This window comes from Haemaphysalis longicornis, unplaced genomic scaffold, assembly GCF_048455015.1.
Source record: "Haemaphysalis longicornis isolate Haplotype H1 unplaced genomic scaffold, Haemaphysalis longicornis Haplotype H1 scaffold_8, whole genome shotgun sequence".
Lineage (NCBI taxonomy): Eukaryota > Metazoa > Arthropoda > Arachnida > Ixodida > Ixodidae > Haemaphysalis > Haemaphysalis longicornis.
This window is the reverse complement of record NW_027526445.1, coordinates 194,132,204-194,158,406: the sequence shown is the minus strand read 5'-3', so window position 1 is coordinate 194,158,406 and position 26,203 is coordinate 194,132,204. Positions and strand designations below refer to the sequence as shown.

Sequence of the window (26,203 nt, the reverse complement as noted above, 5' to 3'; positions counted from 1 at the left end):
CAGTTAACTAAAAAGAACACGAGCAGTTCGATGCATATGAGAGACAGAGTCCCACAATATTCACCGACCGGGCCCGACGATGCACCGCTGTCGGAGGCGATTCGGCTACCTGAGTAACCGTCACGTTGCTTTGAAACGACGCCGCGCGCGATAAATGATTTCATCTCGAATGCCCTGTTACAAACCGGCCTACAAAAGAATGCGAATGCATACCCCAAAAGCCACAAACAAGTACAATAAAACGAGTGTGCGCTTTTTTCTTTGCCCGTGCGTGTACGTGCTGTGTGCGGCACGGGTACTTCGCAGTTAACCCTATCCAAACGTTTGACAAACGCATCGACTGATGACAGACCACTTACCAGCGAGCTGTCCACAGCTGTCGCCGTATCCAAATGTTGTTAGCGGCCGTTCGTCGTGTGACAGGAGCACATAAAAATCTTTCCACCAAATGGCACTACTAGTCCTTCTCAAATAAGAAAAAATGATGGCCCAAGGCGAGGCGCTTGAAGCTCCGGCCGCACCAAGTCACCGGCCGCGCTGCATTGATATCACGGAGGTTGTTTACATCCGGGCTGCAGCAAGTCGTGCCGCCAGGGCAAGTTGAGTCGCTGCAGTCGGGTGCGTTGGCGCGCTGGCACGATAATTTAAATTGTCTATATATACGCAAGCAAGCGAAGCAGATAAACATTGCAATTGTTTGCAACGGCGAGAACTGTCTCCTTGTTAGCAGCAGACTTTGACAACACCTACCGCCAAAATAAACAGATTGAAACAACACGGCCGCGCGGTCTGCTTGTAATCGCGCTGGCTGAAGCATCTATACGGGTATACGTACGGTATCGGTTTTGTAGCTGCATGCAACGGTCGCGTCCTGCTTTCTCGTTCTAATTAGCATTAGTCCACGGTTGAAGTGCTGACACACGGAAACAACACAAGACTAACATGGCGACCGCCCGCTTGAGATGATTACCCCAGATGGGGAGTTTATTGTGGACGTGGTTGTATACAAGGAACCGAACGCCATCTCACAAATGGTGTTAAGTCGTTCTAAATCCTCCCTTTTGCTACACGGATGGGCAACGGTACTACCATGGAGGTTCGTCCACTTTTTTAGACCATGCCTAGGGAGTACATTTTTTGCTATAAGTACTTTTCAGGGCACATTACTTGATTAAAACTCCATTTCCGGCTAGTTTGCGTGTACAGTGTAGTTACTAGTGGTACAACACAAGTTGAGCTTATACTATCAGTAGTTTCCTCTAGTCTAACGTCGCTGGCATATATGCTGGTGTAGAATAATTGTGCTACCTTTATTATATCTCGTTCAAGTTGTGCGTAATGTTACTCTGGTCGTCTGTGAGCACGTACATCCTGTCTTTGCAATGGCTAGCTTTCTCTTAGTTGCTTTCAAGCTTCTCCCTATTCGCAGTGTTTCCTCGCGTTGCCAATGTCGTTTGTTTTACCTCTGTTAATCAGTTTCGAAAGCTCGGCTATAATTCAATCCGATCAGCCCTACTTGACACATTCTGGTTCTTACGCGTGGCAAATAGGTCATTCGTTTTCTTAGTTTGTTTCCCAGTTTGTTTTTTTTATGTTGTTTCTCCCACAGCTGCTGCTCATTCCCTGAGTACCGATGTTAGGTTGTCATTTAGCCTGTCTACACTGACCTCGTCCTTCTCGTTCGGTAGCGCGAATTTGCTTTGAAGAGTTATTCTAAACTCCTTCCATCTTGTTCTGACTGACTCCATGCGGGTGTTTTTTAGTTTTCACGGATTTCTTTCTTTTTATATTGAGATTCAGCGTTAGATCGTGTGCAACCATCCTATGATCGCTCCTAATCTTACTTAGCACGCCTACGTCCTGCACGATACTTGGGTTGAAATTAGAATGAAGTCAATTGCGGTTTTTTGTTGTGCCATCGGGCATTTTCTATGTCCATTTCCTATTGTTTCGTTTGTAGAAGAATGTGTTCATAAACCTCAGGTTATTTCTCTCTGCAAATCCTACCAGTGTATCTCCTCGACTGTGGCGATTGTCTACGCCGAAGTGTCCAACTGACCTCTCTCCCATTTGCTTCCTACCGACCTTTGCGTTAAAGTCTCCTATCACAGTCGTCAACTGCGTTGTTGCCTTCTTCATTGCTGATTCGACGTCCTCGTAAAAGCTATCTACGACTTCATCATTATAGCTTGTCTTTGGCTCGTAGTCCTGTACTATCTTTAACCTGCATCGCTTATTTACCTTGATCACAACAGCCGCGACTCTCTCTCTAATGCTGAAAAACGCCTCCACGTTTCCCGTTATTTCTCTGTGGATCAAAAATCCCATACCGTATTTTCTCTTCTCTTGGTGTCCACTGTATACATGCCCGCTAGTGAGCTCCATGAAGCCTTCTCCTGTCCTTCTTACTTCGCTAAACTCTATAATATCCCACTTAACGTCCGAGAGCTCCTAGTACACTAAATTTTTTCGCGCTTAACAAGCGCGAGTGTCGACGTTTTTCACGCTTGTTACAAGCGTGGCGTGTTTTCACGCTGAAAATCACGCTTTCTAAGCATGACTCGCGGGACGCGTAACGCTTGCGAAGCGTGAGTAAAACATATTTTTTGCACGCTTGCTTTAGGCGTGGTGAATTATCACGCTAAGCGCTCACGCTTGCCATCCGTGACGCTTAGTGAAGGTGAAAAAGAGGATTGTCCTCACCTGATGCAGCATTCTCCAGCTGAGTATAAGACGCCTGTCTGACCGTCAGAAATCGATTAGAAAAAACGCTGAAAGAAGACAATACTTGCTGTGCCGTAATTATGGTCTGGGCAGATTGGAGCACCCACCAGGCACACACGTATACGGCAAAACAATCATTTTCTTATTTCAGCTTTTTTAAAATGATTTCTGATTATGGTCAGAGAGGCGTGTCTTATACAGAGCTGCAGAATTCCGCATCAGGCAAGGACAAATCCACTTTTTCACCTTCAATAAGCGTTGAGAAGGTCGGCAGTCACGCCTCACGTTGCGATTACGGCGTTAAAGGAGCACTGACACGAAAATTTTATGTTACACTTTTATTGCTTTTATCGATGCTTAATGGTCTGGCGAACCTGAAACAGCACTTCAAATACTTCAGCGCGCGATAGTTAATTACGTTGAACGGCCTGAAAATCGTTTGTTTCAAATTCCCGCGCTTTCATCCCGAACGGCGCATATGACAGCCTCCCGGTTTGACCTCACCGCTTTGTGCGGACGTTACCGGCGCCCGCTTGAGAGGGCGTTCCGCCGGCTCGCCGCGCGTGGGGCCGCGCGCGTGAAGTGACGTCACGAGTTTTTGACGAGCGCTGTCGCGTCACTTCTTTTTCCTCTCCTGGAGTGATGTCACGCTGATGTCCATTTGCTGAGTGCCGCTCCGCGCGCTGCTCCGTTGGCGCGATAAATGCGATCCAATTGAACTATGTTCTTCGCGTCGCAGGCCGCTCATATTTCAGCCAGGGTATTCTGTTGAGTGAAGGAAGCGAACTGTGCAATAATATTAACGCCGAAAATTGGTGTCAGTGCTCCTTTAATTCTTCCTTCTACATGGCCCCAAACTTTGTTGTGTTTGACGAATAAGAGGGGTTTAGTATTACCGCTAAAGTTTGGTTGTGTCGTTGAAGGCAGTGCGTCATTGAAGGCAGTGCAAAACAAACGTTCATGAAGCATCTTAAACAAGTGCACCTGGTGAATCTTACAGAATTAAGTCAGTGATGTCCATTCTTTCGGCACCTATACCCGTACGTTTGTGAAGAAAATTAAGTGAGGAAGTCTGGTGAGGATTGCTGCGAAGGTTGAGATTTTGAATCAACATTTAGGAACAACACAGAACAAGAAATTAAAACAAATTGAAAATTTGAGTGAAACTTTTTATTCACAATAACTTACAAGAATGCTTCCAAACAGAGACACCTGATAAAGGAAGACAGGAACTATAAAATAGTTTCCAAATGAACTCTTGATGCCGCTTCAAAGCAGCACGTGAATATTGGTATGAACTTAACTCGGACGAAGCCTAGTCTCATCAACAAATCGCGTAGCATTTTTAGCGCCCATGGAATTTCGTCGATTTCAGCACGTGTAACTGCTACCCGAACGAATCCTAGCAAATGCCTGAAAGCAGTCTGATGCGCAACGTCCTTTATGTTACACACACACGAATACAGCACCAAGGCTTTTTCCAGTGGTGTGTCCAGTTGCAAATGCACGATTTCTCCGGGTTCTGGCGCATACCACACTCTAAGAAAAAAGGGTAGAAAAAGGGAGGAAATCGAGGCTTTTCTCCCCCGGACCAGCGAGATTCTCCCTTTAGCTAATTACACGTAGCGCCCTCTGTACGGCCTCTACGAAACACCGAAACGGGGGAGGAAATATTCTCCCCTGTCGTCTGCAATCTGCTGTCGGCGCAGACGCCGAAAACGAAACCGCTCACCGTTGCACTGTGGCTTTCGTCGATCAGGGCGCATACGACGACTACGAGCAACACCGCCCCTGCGATGTGCTGCGTGCTTGTTTTCTCGCTGTCTTTCTTTTTATTATTACCATGTGCCCGCCACGCTAACGCACGGCTCGCCAGCCGTGTGTTTGAAGCACATTCTGTGGGCACCGCTGCATGCTTGCTGTGGGCGACTCGCCTGCGCCCTGTTCAACGTCACCACTGCATTTGTGGACGTTTTATACTGACGCCCAAGGGTAAAAGAGGTCAGCGATGATAGCAAACTACCCCTTTTTTCGTCAACGAGCGAGGACCGCAGCATATTGACGCCTCAGTTACCAACATGGTTACCAACAACAAAACGCCCCCATTCGGTAACATCTTGGCTGAATGGTTGCCACACCAGTTGTGCGCTCTACGCTAAAAGAGCGAAGGCGAGAAAATGAGTGTCATTACCCAAACATACCTGCCATACTGTTTCTTGAAACGTTTTTTTCTTCTTTGAGCTATTTTACTACTTCTTACAAAACCTCAAATTAATAAAAGTTTGCAATTGCACGGGTTACTTTTGATGAAATAACAAAGCCCACCAAAGGCTTACGCACTGCCGTGGGTTATCGAAACAAGCAACAATCTCACTGTTCCTACCTGCATTCTCGGCGATCAGGGTTATAAATACTTTGTCGCCGTCTCAATGTTTAGTTGTGGCTTGTGATCATGCGGACATGTGAAAAGTGTACTATATGTTGTGGTGTATACGTGTATTATGCTTGCGATGTTGTGTGTTGCATGTATTGTGCGTTGACAGAGCCTTTAATGAAGTGTATGTCGCTGTGTTGTGCTATGTTTCGTCCAATATGTGCCCGCCCACATGCGGCCTCCGTGATGTTGGCTGTAATAATATACGTTATCTATAAAGGAAACCAAGGAAACGCCTTGCTGTAAGTGCCCACTGATGGTGATGCTTTGTAGCTGCCCCTCCCCACCCCTACTTTTTTTTTGCTTCATCTATCGGTAATTTTAAAACGTTTACGATTGCTTTACTTCGAGCACGCTAGAGGGCGAGCATTGTCGAGGATGCGACAGCGACGGATACGTTTTTCGTGTTGTCTGCGTTGCCTTTACGATGAGATTTACGATTGCAGACCATCCGCGTTTTGATGCATCGGTTGTAGCAAGGTAAGGCGACTAACAACAACTGGTTGTTCTGAAACGGCCGCATTGGATGCTTGTGATCTCGTGTGCGGTGAACGGCGGGGTTACGAGCCTTTCGGAAATAAAGGCGGCATTTTGAAAGCAATCGGTATGGCTTCTACTGTGTTTACGGCGGCGCGTTCGCTCTGAACGCGTAGGCGGGGCGCGCAGCGAGACGAATGCAAGTCGCGCATATACGACTGGCGACATCGCTTGCTAACCGCAGTTCTGGTGCTCGGTAGGTAATTTCTTGGTTATTTTAGCGCATTTTAAGCGAACACAACCACAGTAACCTACTTATTTGTACTTCCTCGATTCTCAAACCGATCAGCTCGCTAGGCCTTTCTCGCATGACAAGCGTTGCTTGGGTAGCGCCGCCAGGGGAGGAACGCTCCTCCATTAGCTCACGAAAGGGGGAAACCTTCCTCCACTCCTAGGGGTAGAAACGCGCTCCTCCCTCTTAAAGGGAGAATCTTTCTACCTTTTAGGGAGCAATATATGATACATTCCTGTTTCACCCTCAAGGGAGAAACTACCACACCTTTTTTTCTTAGAGTGCAGCTGCTTCACGACGCCTCATACAGTGCACCGGCAAACGATGTTCATGGGTGAAACCTGGCGAAGATAAAAAGCAGCTTCAATATAATACTTATAATCTGATGCGTTTTCACTCTTATACAACACGCAAACACGCAGCACAAACGAGCACATTTATGAGGCGGCCTTAAAGCGGCGGTTCTGCACAATCGGAAACACGATTTTCAGCGCTTCGCAATGTGCGCGTTCACTGTGTAAATTTGCGGTAGGCAATATTTTTCGTCATTTTCGAAGTGCTCTGCGGAGGGACGGAGTGAGCAGGCGGCTCGTCCACCCAAGGTGCCTGGAAGCGCGCGGCCGGGCGCGCGCATCCAGGCACCCTACGTCTACCCTCGGTGCAGCGCCTCCTCGCCCGAGAACGGCTACCGACGCGAACTGCCAGTGCGGCCGCGAAGTTTATACCGCCAACGAGCCAAAGATGCCCAGCGCCAGACGCCGGAGACCGACGGAAACCGGACGGCGAGCGAGAGAAACGACTCCCAGCCACGGCAACGAGAAACGCAATCCTTCCTTCTTTCTTCTCATCTTTCGCGGTCGACCGCGTGATCCGTGTCAAACAGAAGCTACATAGAGAACTAGGCTTGACACTAACTGAGCGAAGTTCCGAGACAATAAAAAGATCTACACAATACACTATAAACGTCGTCATTCGGAAAATAGTTCTAAAATATATAATGATTTGCTTATTTGGGTATTTCAAGCGACCGTGCATGACTGCCCACTGTAAGAGCGCCATTCGGCCGGAAAAGGGGAGTTCGTAGTGAACGGCACTGTGTCGCGCGAGAATTCCCGGCAGTCGACACTCGATGTTCACGCACATACCGCGCGGAACACCACGCCGCCCAGTCAAGGTCAAATCCCTCATCAGGTTGTTCCTTCTTCGCCACTTTTTTGCCACAACAAAGCGAACACTCCGCACAGCGCACACTTGAATGGCACAAAGACACGGCGCACAAAACGCCTGCGTTATCGCGGGACAGTTCTGATAGGCTGACATGGAAGTCAGCTCGCTAGACGCCGAAATGTAAACAATCACCGTAGCCCAACTAGGCGAAGCCGCCTGTGCAAAATGGGAGAATAAGCAAGTAATTCACCCGGCGGGTCTTTAAAGAGCTAAAATATGCTAAAAAAAACCTTCCGCTGAATCGCACAGGCACTTAACAAGGAAAGGCCGTATAATAACACCCACGGCTCGTCGAAACGCGATATAAACAACCAGCAGTAACCACAAGTCTAACGGCCCAGCCAGCGGTGTACAAGTTCGAAAAAAAAGGAGATTACAGTAAAGCCCGCTTATATCGAACAGTGCGAGGATTGTAAAATAGTTCGATACAGCAAAAATTTAATATAGAAAGTGAAGCAAAAAAAAACTTATATGAGAGCAATCTTGCCGACGGAGTCACGAGCTAACGCTGAGCTCTTACCACCCTGCAGTTCACCATTGATACGACACTTTCTCGGAAAGAAAACAATAATTTATTGGGACGGAAGAAGTGCGTGAGTGTAGCCTGCTTCTTGGAGCGCAACGCGTTGCTGGTGACTGCTTGCTCCACGGTATCTAAATAGTCGACAAGCACAAGACCGCTGCCCTCAATAGCACTGCAGTATCGCCGTAGCAGGGCCACGGCAGCGACGACTTCGCTCGGGCTCGGAAGCGGTACGGAGTCCTCGGCGTCTTCGACAGAGCGGAGACAAGCTTGAAGACAAGCGAATAACGGCGAACCCAGCGAATCGAGCAAGTGCGCGCAGCGAGTGGCGCGGACTTGAAGTTCGGTGACACCGCAGCCCGCAGCGCCCATGCAATGTGGCGCTTTCGGCTCCAACGGCATGCATGCGTGGAGCTGGTCCACTTTGCCACGGCCGGTTTGGACCAAGGAGGATATAAAAACTTCTTTATATCCTCCTTGGTTTGGACGACGCGCCCGAGCTCGCGCGGGAGTCGCAAGCGACACCCGCGCCACCGCTGCGCACCGATGTATTGCGGGAAAGCCTGCCGCATGCCCAAGGAGAGCCTGTTGTACACGTTCCTCCAAAATAGGAACGAAAGCTCGTTCCTCGTTCCTTGCTAATTTTGAAACGAGTTCCCGTTACAAGTTCCTTTATTACGAAAGGAACGCGTTCCAGTTCCACTTCGAAAATTGGAACGTGTCGTTACATCAACGTTACAATTAGGTTTTTAAATGTAAACACGGTGTCGGATAATCCTGGGTCGAAATTAAGTGAGACATTTAAAACTCACATCGAACTACGTATATTATACGAACATTAACACCACCGGCAGCAGATTATCTGGAGATAAAGATAATAAAAAAAAACGCTCCTAGGCGAATTTTTTCAGGGAGCGCCGGACAAACTCCAGATGGCTCGAGGACATTTCGGTGCAAGATATTTCAGTGCGGAAATTTCGGAAATTACGGACACATCGTTGTACGGACATATCGGTGTACGGGCGTTTCAGTGCACGGAAATTTCGGTGTACGGACATTTCGGCGACCAAATTATCCGGTGCTTGCCTCTTTGCGACAGCCGTTATATTTTTATTTCCGGTTAACGTGGGTTATGGACAACAATCTGGAGCAGTGAATTTATTTTTTTGATTGATGCCATGTTCGATCTTTGGCAGGTATTTTTAGAAATTCTACATTTATATATTTTTGTTTAATACCTCTTCTTGGGGACACCTGTTATGCAGCCGATTGAATTCTTTAGCACACGTATTTTTTTTTTTTTTCATTTATGACAGGTTGTTAATTTATATTCGCTCTTTTTAGCTAAGACAATTAACTGGTGTTTACGATGGTCTACCGCCTCTTTTGTATTTTTCTGAAATTACACACCCTCAAATTACAGAAATTACATGCACACTCTCAATATCCAAAAAGTAAGAAACATTAGCTAGCCCCCCAGAATGAAGAAAACCTTATGAAGAGTATTACGTAGGCTGGGCTGCCTTGCTAAAATTAATTCGCGAACACTGGTCTAGGATATTGTCGGGGAGGAAAAACGGGCCTTTTGGAAAACAGCCGCAGGTTCTAATGTCCTAAATGCTGATTAAGCGCGTACCGGTTGTGCATACAAATTCCACCCATTGTGTTCGGGACAACCAACCTTCGTTTAATGTCTACAAGCCTACATTTACCACATTTTAATTATTTGTCCTAGCAGCACCTACCCCCGACTTTACACTTGAATCTCGACCAGATTTCTTTTGCAGCCATATTATTTTCGGTTTCCCCTGAAAATCCTACTGGCGTGGTGGAGTTCACGGTCTCCGAAGCGTCACCGCAGTGATTTTTTAATTTTTATTTAGAACATACCGCTAGCCTCTTAGTGGAGGCTTTTGCAGAAATTGGGTGATACATTGAGAACAATGACATAGCACAATTCGCGTTTAAAACAGAGAAGAAGCTTTACATTCACCATAGGCGCACGTAACCTCTATAATGTGGCACAAAAAGCCACCCAAAAAGCCGCTGACAACACCATGGCCACTATCGTTTGCTGGCTACGCCCTTCCGCGCATCGCGGTCATACCGACGGCGCCCCCACTCCAGGAATCGCTCTTTCTGCGCCTTCAGTCGCCCCCTTGGGAATTAACTCATCAAGTCGCGCATATCATGGACACCCCAGGTATACATCGCTTCCTCCCATTATAAGGACAAAAAAAAATGAATAGGCTAGTGTGACGAGAGCGGCAACAGTCGTCTTCAAGTTTTCGAAGTCCAGTCGACGCAATGGTGAAGCACAAGTGATACACCTCTCTCTCTACTTAGGGGGATGATTGCCGGCGGGGCTCAGCTTTCCCCTCCCCTAAATAACGCCACCGTAAGTGCGATCGTTGGTTTGTTAGTGTTAAGTAGAACTGACACAGAATGCAACGAAGGCGAGATTGATTGAGAGAATAATTAAAACGAAATGCACACGCGCTTAATCGACCTCGTTTTTCTGTTGTTTTTTCGCGGAAGTTTAGCTGAGGGGGGGGGGTGAAATATACTAAAAGCAGCAGCGTCTTGCACTGTTGGGTGAAGTGAAAGGAAACCGCTTTGGTAACACTTTCGGTATTAGGGTTGTTCACATGAATGTCAAAATAACAAAAAATGGTTGAACGGATCCAAATTAACAATGTTAATTTTTACCATCTGCTACAGAAATTTGGTTTCACGTGGCAATGCTCCGCCAGGGTTTAGCGTTCGTTTCCACGAACGGCGGCGCAAGCACAAGTCTCGAACGTAAAATCATATCAAGTCACGAAATTACAATATTAAAGCTAAAATGTTCAAAGAATGCCTGGGACATCCCCTCATTCAAAATGTCTGGGCCAAGACGTCGTGCACCAAAATGTCCGTGCACAGAAATGTCCACACCGAAACGTGCTGGACCGAAATGTCCGACACCGAAATGTCCGGATCCCGTTTAGCAGTCCGTCCGTTTCGTTGGCTACGTTGTTACCGGGCTGACCGGGACCGGTCTGCTCCTGAGCGCGCGGAAGGGCGAGTAGGAAGGGTGCGGAGGCGCGGACATGGCGAAGGCAGGCCCGCGCAACTAATCCCCTTACCGCGACGAATGCCCAAGCACCCAGCCGGGTCCCGGTCAACCCAGTAATAACGCATACGACAGAACGGAAGGACTGCTAAATCTCTCTATTCTTTCCCCGCCAGGGAACAATTCTATCGGCCAGACGCGCATTCTGGCCTCCCCAAACAAACGATGAAGGGGGAAAAGCATTCTCGCGGCTACGCTATTCACCCGTCGAACGCCGCGTAAGCAACCAGCATGAAAGCAAGCACAAGCTGCGGCCTGCTGCGTGGCTATTCTTCTGCCTTTGACCCTCGAGGAAGCACGTACGGCTGAAGGGCGGGCAAACTGACCATCTTATAGGAAGAGAAACGCAGTAGCGCTTTGTAGATTTTTGTACTCGAGCCTTGGTATCAAAAACAGCCAAATCCTAGCGATGTAACGGCAGGAACGCCGTTCCTGCCGTTCCTTCAAAAACGTAACGAGTTACCGTTACAGTTCCACCGACCCTTAATGGAACGGTGGCGTTCCTCCGTTCCTCCAAAAAGGAACTAGTTCCAGGAACGCCGTTCCTTGTAACGCCGTTTCGTACAACACTGAGGAGAGGGCAGAGTTCGATATATCCATTGTGAGCAAAATCGCGTTCAATATAAAAAAAAAAGTTTTAAATGCGTGTACTTTTTACCAGAATTATACAACGGTTCGATATAGGCAATAATTCGATATATCCGTTTTCGACATAAGCGGGCTTTATTGTATTCGCTAAGCAGGGTGATCGGGCGGCGCGGAAATACTTCACAAATGATGAGCAGGAGTTCTCGATGCAAAACTGTGCATTATGGCGAGGGAACTTGTGAAGAAATAAAGACAAAGTCAATTTGGGCCGAATTCTGCACGTACAAGCAAAGCTATCTTTACAACAGCACTGGCCTAGCCAAGTTTAAATTTGCAACCGGGATGAGCCAAATGTAATCGACGGCAAGAAATGTGGCCCTGCGCGTACTGTGCCAACATGCGCGTTTATGTTGCACACACGGAATATACCACGAGCTCGGGTATAGATGTCAGTGAAATGAACTGTGCATTCCCTTTCAGTGCGCCATAAAATCAATGCTATTGGGTTGAATGAGACAAGTGCGCAAAAGGCCAGTCTCTCATGCTCGAAAGACTAAATATGTCTGTTAAAGGTAAGGTTGGCGGAAAGGTGGGGAAAGGGGGGACAGGGAATTGTGGTTCTCACGTGGGAGCCAGGCGACTTTGCATAGAAAGCCCTTGACGCTTTAGCATTTCCTAGGAAACTCTGGATTGCATTTAAGAAGAGTGCATGCAGCGTAGTTGCAGAAATCTTTAAACACCACACTACATTTTACAATCTGATGATGATCATCATCAACAACAGTCTGCTTAGGCCCACTGCAGGGCGAAGGCATCTCACATTGACCTCCAGCCAGTTATGGCCACGTTACCAGTAAAAAGGAAATGTTACAGTTACTTTTAAAACTTACTGGTGTTAAAAAGTAAGTGTTACAGCCAAAAAAGTAACTTTGTTACAGTTACACTTGCAGAGCTTCTAAAAGTAACGTGTTACAGTTATAGTTACTGCGAAAACGTATCGTCGTTACTTTTCCGTTACTGTACAAAATTATGTAATATAATAGACCTCAAACCAAAAGATAGAGTTTACTTAGTAAGAACGTAAGAAGGCATGCGGGTAGCCAAACTCAAGCCAACACTAACAGTTGTCGTGAACGCCTAATTTAAGTTACATTAACTTTTTTGCTGATGCCCCAGCCTCGTGTCATTATTGGTGCACTGCTGCCGTTAGTCTTCCGTTAGTTAGTTGGTAGTTGGTTGGTAGCTGCCGTTAGTTAGTTGGTAGTCTCTGCAGTGGTCTTTCTTTATGAGGGTAGGCGAGCTTACTCCACGGTGGAGGTCTCAATTTCTTTGCTTTTCTTTTTCGGCTCTACTCAAAACAAATAAAAAGTTTTAAAAATAATCTCAAAGACCGACCTTTGACATCGTTCTTCTGCAGGGAAAGTGATGCTCTCTCGTGGTGATCCTCTTAGCGAGCGACCTGCTCCCTTAAACTGCTAATGTAGCCACGTTGTGGAAAGGTGAAAAGTGGAAAGGATATGGGAAAGAAGGAAGTGCGAAAAATCGAAAGCGCGATCGTCCTCTAACGAGTGTTGTTGGACAATTTTTTTATCAAAAAAGAAAGTAACTGTAATGGTATTTCATTTTACAGTTACTGTGTAAAAAAAGAACAGTGCTACCGTTACAAGTCCCTTAAACCAAAAAGTAGCTAGTCACAGTTACAAGCTATTGAAAAAAGAACTCATTATTGATCCCGCGAGGGAAAGTTTGGTGCTTTGTTGTTGGTGGTTTCTGAGAATTGCTTGCTTATTTTTTGTTATTGCGCTATTTTGCCACAGGGCATCAAAGGAGTGGAAAGACATACTTGGTATAGCCGCAGGCGGTTGTTTAATGTTATCTATCATTGTTATTTTAATCATGGCATCATGCCTTCAGGGTATCCGGTGATTGGAACTGCGGAACAAATCGAAACAAGCTATGTTATTTTTTTAGTCTCACCTGAACCAAGCGATTGGTTTTATTTTCGAAGCACATCTCGCCGAACTCAGCATGTTCTTTGCATCAATTTTATGGCTTCTGTTTTCTTAAGCTGCACAGGATAAACTAAATATATCATAGTGGAAGGAAACGGATTATTTTACCGGAACTCTTAACCGAAGTCGCGCACACGTGTGTTTTATCGTTCCTTGCTTGCATAACAAATAGAAGAATAAAGCGTACGGTATGGGCGCAGGCTATCAACTACGGTTTTACTGAAAACGAACAGAAAAGGAATACAAACATCCCCCTCGCGAGGGGCACGATCAAATGCACAGCATTTCCGAGGGGGTGCGCCGGCAAGTCGTATGGATTACGTATTGGTTGTTGGTTTTCTTGTTACACGCTGCACGTCATCAAATTTGCGGTGGGCTACAGCGGGGCGTCCCGGCAGCACGAGACGCGACCAGCGCTGCTGGTCTCTCGATCATAGTCTCGATCGCGGGACCTGTGTCGCCATCTTGCGGAGGCGCGTGACAACTTATGGCGGGTCTCTCGATCATAGTCTCGATCGCGGAACCTGTGTCGCCATCTTGCGGAGGCGCGTGACAACTTATGGCGCTTTCGAAACAAACCATAAATGAGTGAAGGATATAAGGCGCTATCGGTGCATCGAAATCCGTGTTGGTTGCGTGGCTCAATCGGTAGTGCGCCCGGCACTTGCCGTTCCGCCCGCGGCGTCATGGGTTCGAATCCGGGCGCCGGAAACTGTTGTTTCTTTTATAGTGTAGTGGCCTGGCTGCGGACTAGGCCGAACGCCGCGTGACATTGTGAGTTACTAAAATGCTATGCATTTAAAAACTAACTGTTACCGGTAACACGTTACTATACTGCCCGTGACTGCTTCCAACCGCTCCTGTCCTGCGCCGCTCGAGTACACTGTTGGCCATCGGATTTCCCGGTTTCGTATATCCCTCGTGTTATTGGCCTTCCTCTTCTTCTATACCCGTGTCTTGGTATCATCTGTGCTACCTTAGTTGTCCTCCGGTTGTCGCTTCTTCTCGCTACATGGCCAGCCCAGGTCTGTTTGTTTTATAGTCGGGGGTTGTCGTGCATCCCTTGGCCGGCGTGCGCAGCGCGTCTGATGATGATTGTGGCATGATGCCCCTAGGGATTGGCCAACCAAACAATCCATCACGAGATATCTTCGCGTTCAACCACCATCGTCATCTTCCCGTAGGGGAACCGCTGAAGAAGAAGAAGGAGAAGAAGACAAAGCTGCGAAGAGGAGGGCTGCGTGAGTTTTGGCTACCGTTATCCTCCTCGGCCGGCTCATCTTCCCGATCTGAACCAAGTCGAAGAGCGGCGCAGCGCGTCTGATGATGATTGTGGCATGATGCCCCTAGGGATTGGCCAACCAAACAATCCATCACGAGATAGCTTCGCGTTCAACCACCATCGTCATCTTCCCGTAGGGGAACCGCTGAAGAAGAAGAAGGAGAAGAAGACAAAGCTGCGAAGAGGCGGGCTGCGTGAGTTTTGGCTACCGTTATCCTCCTCGGCCGGCGCATCTTCCCGATCTGAATCCGGTCGAAGAGCGGCTCATCGCGCCTCGACTCCCCTTCATGAGCATCAGGCGGCTGACTCGAGGCAACGGGCAGTTTGGAATCAAGGGACAGGCGGTGAACGTGCCCATCGACGTATCGAAGGTTGTGCGGTGCCTTCCTCGCATGGTACCCGAGGACGTTGCGTTCGACGTTCGCATTTCTGCATCCTCACAATCCTCCTCGGGGAGGTGCGGGGGAATTTTTTTTTCTGTACTTGTACTATATCTTCTACTCGAGCTTGTTCCCTTATCCAAGAACCTCGTTTTCTGTCTCTGAGTGTAACCCCTATCATTATTCGTTCCATGGCCCGTTGAGTCGATCTAAGTTTGCTTTCCATTTGTTTAGTAAGGCGCCAAGTTTCAGCTCCGCATGTCATCACACAGGGATCAACGCAGTTCACGATTGTGATTGGAGACTTTAATGCAAACGTCGCTCAGAGCAAATTGGAGAAAAGTCAGTGGGAAACTTTGGAATCGAGAATCGCAACAGCCGAGGAGATACACTGGTATGATTTGCGGAGAAAAATAACCTGCGGTTGATGAACACATTCTTCTGCAAGCGAAAGAATAGGAAACTGACATGGAGAAGTGCTGATGGAAAAACAAAAAACGAAATTGACTTCATTTTAACGACAACCCACGCATCGTGCAAGACGTAGAGGTGCTAGGTAAGATTGGGCGCAGCGATCATAGATGTAAAGTAAGGCTGAATCTCAAAAGAGAAATAAGGAAACTCGTGAAAAGGAAGAATCACACCATGGAGCCAGTCAGAGCCAAGACGGAGGAGTTTTAAATAAGTCTTCAAAACAAATTCGCCCTTCTAAACGAGAACGAGGGTAGTGTAGAAAGGAGAAATGACAACCAAACATCGGCAATCAGTGAATCGCCAGCAGCTGTTGAAGAAGCAAAATGTAGGGAACAAACTGAAAAACTATAACTAAGAAAACGAAGAAGCCAATTGCGAAATGTAAGAACGTGAAAGTGTCAAGTACGGTGGATCAAGTCGAGTTAGCAAAGCTAAGTTGATTAACAGAACTAAAACAAATGACATTGGTGCATATAACATCGCAGTGATCGAGGTGACGCTGCAGATAGGAGGAAGCTTGAATACTAAGAGGAATCTAGCCACCGGCCAGAACAGAATGTGCGCAGTCAGAGACGAGCAGGGCAACATTACGCTAAACATGGACAAGATAATTAAGGTAGCAGAGTGTTTCTACACCAGTCTGTATGCCAGCGACGTTAGACCAACCTGAGGAATATCTAAAGAATTGGAATTGATACGCCCAGAAGCGTAACAACTGTTGTCTAAGAAAGTCAAGTGCGCACATTTCCCATACTTGGAGCTAAATGAAGTTTCCAACAACGTGGCAGAAAAAAGGACCAGTGCATGCGTGTCCGGCATTCAGTTCTGACACATGTGGCGCAAATTTTATCTGATTAGCCGCAGATACACGTGATCTACATGCAGAATGGCCTGTGTGTACCCATTAAGGAAAGTTTAAATACCAATATGGCAAGCAGCTTTAGATATACCGGTAATTCTGCGATATAAAGCAGTATACAATTTTGATAGGTTGACGATTGTTTATTACGTCAAACGTTAACTTTGAAACTGCCGTCTTTTTACTGTATTCTGTGTAATTTCCCCTCAGCTATGGTCTCTTGCATTTTGTACAAAATAATCTGAAATATTCAAATTTTAATGAATCACTGTTTCCTGTCTAAGCGTCGCGTGAGGAGCGTGCCTGACAGGCCGACATGCTCGCGCTGTACATACTCCAGTATCAATATGATGCAAGGTTGTTTTACTTCTATCCAAAGTAAATTTAGCGGATAACATCATAGAAGAGTTTCACTAAAATCGAAAGAGCGCTTTTTGTAATCGGGGACTGAACCTAAGATTGTTGTCGTCCCCCCCCCTTCCCGGCGGCCCCACTTTAAACTGGGCGCAGATTGGCTGTTATGGGGCCGACGTGGACAATAAAGATGCCATTTTAGGGGCGAAGCTTCTTAAGGCGTGGGTCTGTCCATCCTCGACGTATGTATGTAGCCACCTCTAGTTTAGTTCTTGATTGTTTACTAGATGGCGTGGCTACCTCTAGTTTAGTTCTTGGATTGTTTACTAGATGGCGGTACTTGTATATGATGAAAAGATGCGCTTGGATTGTTTACTAGATGGCGTGGCTACCTCTAGTTTAGTTCTTGGATTGTTTACTAGATGGCGGGGAGCGTTGTAATAAAATCCGTTCGCTGTTGGCGCGCGCTCGGAGTCGCCCGATGGATAAGGCTGCAGAGCGGCGAGCGCGCAAGGCGGCCGCCGCCAAGATCCTGCCGTACGAGAGCGGGAGGCCGAAGCGTGTCGTCTGGCTGCGCGACGACGCCGCCAAGATCCCAGCGTTCGAGAACGAGAGGCCCAAGCGTCACGGCAACGGCGCGAGGACCCTGCCGTACGCGAAGCGGCACGGCTGCGGCGCGAAGAGGATCTCCAAAATGTCAGAGAACGGGAAGCGACGAGAAAGCGCGCGTATCGGCAGGCAGACCCCGATGCAGTGAGAGCTCGTGAGGCGTCTGCAAAACGCATCAGGCGAGCTCAGCCCCAAGGTGCCGACGCGCGGTTTAAGCGAGACTTTCTAGACGTTACGTTCGGACACAGATGTAGTGGACGAACTTTCACTGAAGAGTCACGGTTTTACCGATGATTTCCCCTCAGGAGCTTCGCCCACTCATCATCATTCACCCCGTGGATATGCTGTGAATTTTTTTTTTTCTGTTTCTTTCTCGCATATTGTATCCGTGGAGGGATCATTTGCCTTTTTACAAAACATTCATAAATTATACAAGTCTGAGAGAAGTCATTATCACTACAGGTCAGCACTTCCATAAGCACTGGCGAACACGAATGAACATGTCAGCTAAAAAACCTCGACCACTGGTAATGGAATTCATTGCTAGTCGTAAAGTGTGTCTTTCACCTCAAGCAAACACGTCCTCGATTTGGTTCACAGAAGAAAGCTAGCGCAATAAAAATTTCACCATCTTCCCGTAGGGGAACCCTGAGTAGTATGCGAAGTAGCCATGGGGTCGACTCAAGTTCCCATTAGTTTTCAGTTCGATCGCGGCGTTGCGGGAGGAGGATGAGGGGAGCGGAGCGCGCGCGCGCGTCATTTATACCGCTGAGCTACAGTGGCGCCCCAAGCGGATTATGCAGCGGCTACCGTCGCGTCTCTAACCCTTTGCTGCTTCGCATTATCGCGCGCGGAGCCGCTGGTGTTGTCATTCGTTGCACAATCCCGGAGAGGAGAGGAGCTTCGGAGAGGAGAGGAGGAATAATGGAGAGGAGAGTAGCGTCGGAGAGGAGAGGAGGAATGCCTCGCATACTACTCAGGGTTCCCCTACGGGAAGATGACGACGGTGGTTGAACGTGAAGCCATAGATGGATTCTTTGGTTGGCCAATTCCTAGGGGCATCCTGCCACAATCATCATCAGCGGTGCCTGGCCAGGCATGCGCAGTGGGGGTGTGGTACTCAGGGTTTCCCCTACGGGAAGATGACGACGGTGGTTGAACGCGAAGCTATCTCGTGATGAATTCTTTGGTTGGCCAATCCCTAGGGGCATCCTGCCACAATCATCATCAGCGGTGCCTGGCCAGGCATGCGCAGTGGGGTGTGGACGCCGCACAACGGCACCCACACAACGGCGGAGGGAACAGGCTCGACCATAAGCTGCTTCGCATCTAAAAACGCATTCGCGACAGGAAAGAAAAAAACGAAATGTACGTCAACCTTACATAATCTCACCAGAGCTGCAAATACGGTGCATAGTTGCAACGCGGGTGGTAATGCGTTTACTTGCCGGAGAAGCATGTGCGTTGTGCAGTGCAGGCACAGTGTGGTATCAATATTTCTCTCACTTAAAACAAAATTTACATCTTTCGAATCTCTTAAATTAGAAGTTCGATAGAAATATATAAATATAGATTTATAGAAATATTCCAAAGCACCTGTACCACATTGGTTTTAATGTCCAATTTGCGCATGAACACTGGCCCCAAAGGGAACTTTTTACCGGATGTGGAAAACACTTTTTATAGAATTGCGAAAAAAAGCTATAATTTAGCCCAAATTCCAATAATGGATACGCTGAAAGCGATTAATGTGTCGACAGTAGTGAAAACTCTGTCATTATTTTTTTATAAATAAAGGAAGTAGTATTTTTGTGTTGTTGTTTTTTTTTTGTGTGTAAAATCTGAAGAGTAAGCAATTACTGCCCCCGAAGCTGGTCATCACGTGAAGGAAGACCATGAGTGCAGTGTTTTACAAAAGTGTAAGCAATCGCATCTATTTACCTGGATTTTTATGACGTTCTGAATCAAAGCAAAACTGCTTGCGAATTATAAAAATCATGCACCCCTCCGCCGAACGACGGCGATGGTTGAACCCTCAGCATAAAACCCTCGACAAGCAGCAGGCCACAGCATGGAGACGTATTCAAACTAGGATGTACGCAAACCCAGTCTTGCATAGCTATTACTACCCAGGCATACAAGACAAGTGCAAACACTGCAAGCAGAGAGCGGATTTAGAACACATAATCAGGTCCTGCTCCAAAATCCATAAAACTGATCAGAGAACACTCATCATAAACACACCCGAGCAGTGAGAGGCAGTCTTGCTCAGCTCGGAAGCTGACGTCCAGTATACAAATAGTCCGGATGGCCGAAGCCGCCGCCAGGGACCAAGGACTCCTGGCTGATGGCTGAGGGGGTATGGGCGGGGATTCCCACCTCTTCTACTCCCAACCCCTTGCCGGGCTACAATAAAAGTTTTCTCTCTCTGTCTCTCTTTCTCTCGTGAGGGATTCCTGCGTTGATACGAAAACCTAAAGCAGGCTCCACCTGCGAAAGAGTATATTTGAGGCAGAGCACGCTTTACATGTGGAAGTTGGCTTTTCTGCAGTGGTTTTGAGGCGGACCACAGACGCCGTCAGTGAGACGTGGAAAGCTTCGCTTTAATTATACCTTCCAGACAAAATGTTTTGCCAGGCATACGTATCGAAGCCAAAACAGACGACTGGGCGAGTTGGTACATTGTCTTGCTTGGTAACAGCGCAAACAGGACACAAAAGGAAGAAGGAACGGACACAGCGCTGACTTACAACTGAAATTTTATTGCGGTTGCCAGCGGTTTTGTAGGAACACTGGCAATAACAACAAAAAGAAAAAAGTAGAAAAGGAGAAGGAAAAGAAAAGTTTTTATACATGATAACATGAAAGGAATAGATACGTCACGTATACCTTGGCGTGTCACGATAAGAATTTCGGGAAGGCATAAAACTCACAGTGGTCATGACGAAACGAGATAAGTACAAATGACATAACAGAAATCATGGTCGCAATCGAACCGTGGGACAGGCCTAAGTAATCTTCATTTACCGGGAGGGGTGCGCTGCGCCAAGTACTGACACTCCTTATCTGAGAGGGAGATAGATGGAGTGCTTACGCATTGTTTTCCTAACTTTAAGATTTCGTTGGCTTCTAGAATTTCCCGCACGATTTGGTTGTCATGCTTCCCTATCACTATGCTCTGATCCAGCGCCGGCTGACATTTGGAAACACAATCGCGGCAATGTTTGGCGAGATGACCACTGAACGCTTTGGAACGCTTTGGAACGCTTTGGAAACTCTTGCCTTACGCGTCTGCTCACACGAAACTCGTGAAAAGAGCAATTGTCAAGACCTGTCTTTGCAACGCGTTAAGGAAATCTTGCCCTCATGCCATCCAGAGCAGTTTTGAGGTGCAAATAAGGCGGCTTGTGACTGCAGGATACCCGATGGGGGTTCTGACAGCTGTTTCCGAGTCCATGTTGAAGGAAGGAAAGAAAGTGGACCAGCCTGAGGCTGCCCCCACCAAGAAAGAGCGCTTTGCGGTTATTCCGTACATACACAGAGTTGCCCATGGCCTGAAAAAAGTAGGAAGTAACGTAAATGTTAAGGTGGTATTTTCAGCCCCACTGAAACTGTCCCAAATGTGCCGAAAGGTTAATTCAGGATCGGCGCGAAGCAAGTGTACTACCAACCATGAAAACAAGTTTGTTTCTTGCACTGAAAAAGTTGTTTATTCTGTCCCCCTGTCATGTGGCAAGCAGTATGTAGGCCAAACCGGTCGATGTCTCAATGAAAGATTAAGGGAGCACCACTATAACGTTTCCAAAGCGTTCAGTGGTCATCTCGCCAAACATTGCCGCGATTGTGTTTCCAAATGTCAGCCGGCGCTGGATCAGAGCATAGTGATAGGGAAGCATGACAACCAAATCGTGCGGGAAATTCTAGAAGCCAACGAAATCTTAAAGTTAGGAAAACAATGCGTAAGCACTCCATCTATCTCCCTCTCAGATAAGGAGTGTCAGTACTTGGCGCAGCGCACCCCTCCCGGTAAATGAAGATTACTTAGGCCTGTCCCACGGTTCGATTGCGACCATGATTTTTGTTATGTCATTTGTACTTATCTCGTTTCGTCATGACCACTGTGAGTTTTATGCCTTCCCAAAATTCTTATCGTGACACGCCAAGGTATACGTGACGTATCTATTCCTTTCATGTTATCATGTATAAAAACTTTTCTTTTCCTTCTCCTTTTCTACTTTTTCCTTTTTGTTGTTATTGCCAGTGTTCCTACAAAACCGCTGGCAACCGCAATAAAATTTCAGTTGTAAGTCAGCGCTGTGTCCGTTCCTTCTTCCTTTTGTGTCCTGTTTGCGCTGTTACCAAGCAATACGTATCGAGTCCGTTATGTGCTTATTCTGTTACAGCCTTCTGTGTTTATTGAGTTTGTTGCACCGTGCGGTCGTCTTGGTCGAGGGGTGGGGGTAGGCGTGCAGCGATCTCAACCTCTTTCAGGAAGGAACGTATCGCGGCATCTGATGTGTATAAACACCTATGATTCTGTACATGTGCCGCGGTAATTAAGGCCCCTCGCCCCAATTGTGGTCTGGTTTATTGCCACTTCCGTTTCGCCTTTTGCACGGCTAGTGCAGAGCTGCCTCTTCATTCACTCATTCTGTTCTTCCCTTTTCATTCATTAATTCTTTCCGAGGGGTCACCGAAGTAGAGCTGTGGCCACCCATTTCAGGATCGCAACAAAGCCCGAAACGTCTTTGAGGCGCAGCCTATGCCGCCGACTCGCTCCAAGGTGGCACACGTCAGAGTCGCTTTATTCGTCGCTTGCTGAGAGACAGCTCTCGTTCATTTGTCCGTTTGCATTGGCCAGGTCTTCTCCAGAGTAACTCTGTACTTTTATTTATTTGTGCATTTTGCCCCCGAATTTTTCCCGCGAGAGGCTAGCGCAGTCCTGGACAGTACGCGAGCCGCTATTCCATAGTGGCATGCAAGTGCAAAAGCGACACACGTAGCTTCCCCCGCGTGCAGGTGGTGGCGTGCATCCGCGAGCTGAAGCGGCGCGACCCGGGCATCTTCGCGTGGGAGATCCGGGACCGCCTGCTGTCCGAGGGCGTGTGCGACAAAGGGAACGTGCCGTCGGTGAGCAGCATCAGCCGCATCCTCCGCAACAAAGTCACGCACGCCCAGGTCACGGCCGCCGCGGCGGCAGCCACGGCCACGGCTGCGGCCAGGTGAGAGCTGGCTTGATTGCACTCCACTGTGGCCATGTTTGCACGCTTGACGCCGATGCTGCACCTATCTATGTCCCTTGCTACTGCGGGAGCATTCCATGCGGCACGTCTGCGGAAATTCGCGTGGTCGATCCGTGGATACAGGGCGACAGAAAAAGACAACAACAAAACCCGTGCGCAGAGGGTGACGTCAGCCGAGCCGGCTTTGGCGTTGGCTGGGCAAGCGCTGCGTTCGCATCGCTGCCGACCTAGTTGCTCGGGGTTGCGTCGAGTCAAAGCGGTGCCTGCGGACGCTCCCGTGCATGCGCAGCGTTTCCAAGCGGCCCGCCACTGTTCGCACGCGTCGTGAAACATGGCGTGCAGCGTTTGTGGGGCCAAGTAGACAAAAAATGGACGTAAGGGCTGTGACGGCGACGAAATGCCGATGGACAACACAAAGAGCGACAGACAACCAATGCCGCTGCTCAGTGGCGTACGCAGAGGGGGAGGGGGGGGCTTTCCCCGAAGCAGAATCCTGCGTACGCCGCTGCTAAATCGAGTAAACGTGACCAGCACTGAGGCGGTTAGAACTCAAAGCACGGTTGTTTTAGTGCGCAATGTGCGTGTTGCGGGCTTCTCTTTCGACCTGGGGCATGAACGGCGGAAACGGAGGCTGCTATCGTTTTGGGGGCGCGGTTACCGGATAAGGTGAATTGCAGTGCCGCGATACAACCAAATTATTGCAGTTTGTGTAACAAAAAAACTATAAATTGGAACTTCCAACGTTCGTCGAGCCTCTACTTAGAATTTGAGGAAGCAAGCTCTCTCAAAGGGTGACGAAAAAAGGACATCAAGAAGAAACCAAAACATAAAATATCTGAAAACGTGATGCAATCAGCATTTCTGTTATCATTTCTAGTCCTTTATTTCCAGCTTTCCTTCGTTCTGTGTTAATTTCTACGTCGCTTGTGGATTCTCTCTTTGTCAGTGTCCATTCACGTTGCCGTACGTAGTCGTAAAATGTATACATCATTCTTCGCGGAGCGAACTCCGTAAATGTTTTAGCGGCGAACCCCTCAGGGGCTCTGGCTATCGTCGTCTCCTGCCATCGTTGTCGTAATCGTCGTCTCATGTAGTCACGGTGCTAAAACACCGGGACACTAGTTTTACGCCTCGCGCTAGAACGCTTCGTGCTTCGAAGACACGAGACTTGTGCAGCAACGCTGTACACACCTACCCCCAACAGTTTCATCTCCGTGGGCAAAAACACCATGGCGCCAAGAATACACCTACAGACTTCATGCTTCGCCCCTCCCCACGTTTCACGGTTAGTGGAGATGGCCCGGGATTTTTTGTTCGTCTTGTTCCCGGTGCAACGCCGTGAAAGCCAGCTCCCTTGTGCCGCACCCTTGAACGAAATTTCATTCTGATAACTCCGTTTAGCGCTGTTTTCGTGCGCCGTTATGGCCTTCGTGCCAATATAAAATGTACGAACGTAGCTTCCGCAGCGCTCTAACGGCAGCCGCCCCTCTTTCTCCCGCAGCTTCCAAGCCGCCCACCAGCTGAGCCGCTGGGCCCCGCCGCACCACCCGCACCACCACCCGCCGCCTCCGCTGCTGGGAGGCTACCCTCACCCGCACAGCTACTACCTGCACGGGTACTACCTGCAGGGAGCCGCGGCTGCCGCGGCCGCCGGAGCGCAGACGCTCTGACCGCCAGCGGCGACGGGCCGGTGCCCCTCAGCTGTGCGCGTGTGCGGAAGGGCACCGACTCTGTTCCCTGCTATCTGACAGGCTGCTATAGGGGTGTAGCACAATTGGGTGCAAACGTTTACGCCATGAGAGCTTTCGAAGAACGGGAGCGCCGTGGTAGCGACTGCCGAGCCACCGGGGAGCTGGAAAGTTTGTTTTTTGCAGCAGAGGCAATGTTCGGTAGACTGCGTTCCTGGCTGTTTACATGCGCGGGATAGCTTGCCCGCAAGCTTGCTTTAGACGGGGAATAACCAGGTGCTCGGAGACTTTTCTTTTACAAGTTGAGCACTGACAAGAAAGCGTTGAGCCCTCTTAAGCTGAAGAGAACGGTACTTCTGCAGCGGGGATCGATCGCTTGATATGCATGCAGCTAGCTGAATGCGAAGGGTGTACATATTGTATATACGCCACCTTAAACGCCGCAGTTTGTTGGATCCCCGCATATAGTATAGCGAGGCTCATTTGGCGCGTGACGTTATCAGGAACCTCAAATATAAATTTGCCTATCACTAGCCTTGCCACACAACAATGATTGGCAATTTATTAATAGCAGGTGAAGGCTACAGCGATGCTTGCATACATGAGTGAGCGCCTTAATCACGCAGAGCACGGAGAAATACTCGAAGACAATCACCAGATGCCATCTATACAGACGACGTCTTGATAGGCGAGAAGACAAGCTTGTGCACGGTATCGGACAAGCCAGGATGCAGGCGCGCAGTCGAACAGGCCTCGGAGCAAATTGAGATGCAATGCTGCAGACGCGTTTCCTTTTTTTTTTAAACGACGGGGACGACCAACGACGAGTCATCTGGCTTGCGGTGCACCGCTACGAAAGTGCCTTCCCTGTACGACCCTAAATCTAGAAGAACCGAGAGTCAGCGAGAAGAGATAGACGGCGTCTCGTCATGGACGGTGCCGTGCGTGTGCTTGTGTTTGTGCCCCGTGAACAGCCGCTCACCCGAGTGACGCGACAGCGCCGACTTGACTGGACACACCGGACTTCCGACGATGACACGGTGAACGATTTCACGATTGAAGAGTGCTAGCACATACGACGCGCAGTTTGAAGCGATGTTTAATTAAAAAGACGAGACGGTTCGTACTCGACGGGGACAAAAGTATGTGAATGAAGTAAATGGAACTTCGTTGATCAGATTGTTCGGCATTTTATATGTGCGGTATTGGCAAGTTTTCATAATTTGTTACATTTAGGGGCTGGCCTTGCCTCGTCAATGGTAATAGAACACTTTCATTGTAAATAGATTAAAATATCTGGAGCCTTTGTATAGGAAGCATGGGTATAATAAAAGGTATTTCTTTTTTTCTAATACATCATTTTTTTGCAATACAAATCGTGCCCCCTTCTTTAAATTAAAATTTGTGGTTGAAAGGGGCCACGAGATTAAAATGTCAACCCTGTAAAACGATTTATTAGTTTGCTACGCATCGACCTTAATCAACAGCACAATTTTGAAACATTTCCAGCTCGTTAATTTCTCGCACTCAACCCGAATAAATCGGTGGGCATAAATTCGTGTACACAGCCTTTCGACCACGTCACACGAACCGCCCTTTTGGGAGCTAATTTTGTCCACGCATGCGATGCGCGTCATTGTGTAAGACTGTCACGGCTACGATGCTCAGAACGGATTAAACCAGCCGTTATTATAGATTAGAAAGTTTTGTGCTGTTACATTCATTAGTTCCACACGCACACACGAAATGCCGCTTGCATTCTCGTTGTTCGTGGTCACAGCTATGGGATACAGCACTGCAGTGCAGTACCCACAGAGGGTATACAATATATACAGCCGACTCCTGTTGAGACGAACTCCAAGGGACGGGGAAAATTTGTTCGCATTATCAGAAATTCATCTTAAGCCGAGCATTTTTTGCAT

At 48.1% G+C, this 26,203-nt stretch overlaps 1 protein-coding gene across 2 annotated transcripts in view; it reads left to right on the top strand.

Annotated features, from left to right (window-relative positions):
• LOC144149941 (paired box protein Pax-1-like) overlaps positions 1-25,984 on the top strand; it is a 96,607-nt gene extending 70,623 nt beyond the window's left edge. The window contains exons 4-5 of one of the 2 annotated variants that reach the window (XM_077681686.1): positions 22,370-22,572; positions 24,095-25,984. In XM_077681686.1, coding sequence (XP_077537812.1) covers positions 22,370-22,572; positions 24,095-24,520 — 629 coding nt within the window. In that variant the 3' untranslated portion in view covers positions 24,521-25,984. The remainder of the gene's footprint in view (positions 1-22,369; positions 22,573-24,094) is intronic. The other variant, XM_077681687.1, reaches the window with a different exon arrangement.
• Positions 25,985-26,203: the final 219 nt, after the last annotated feature.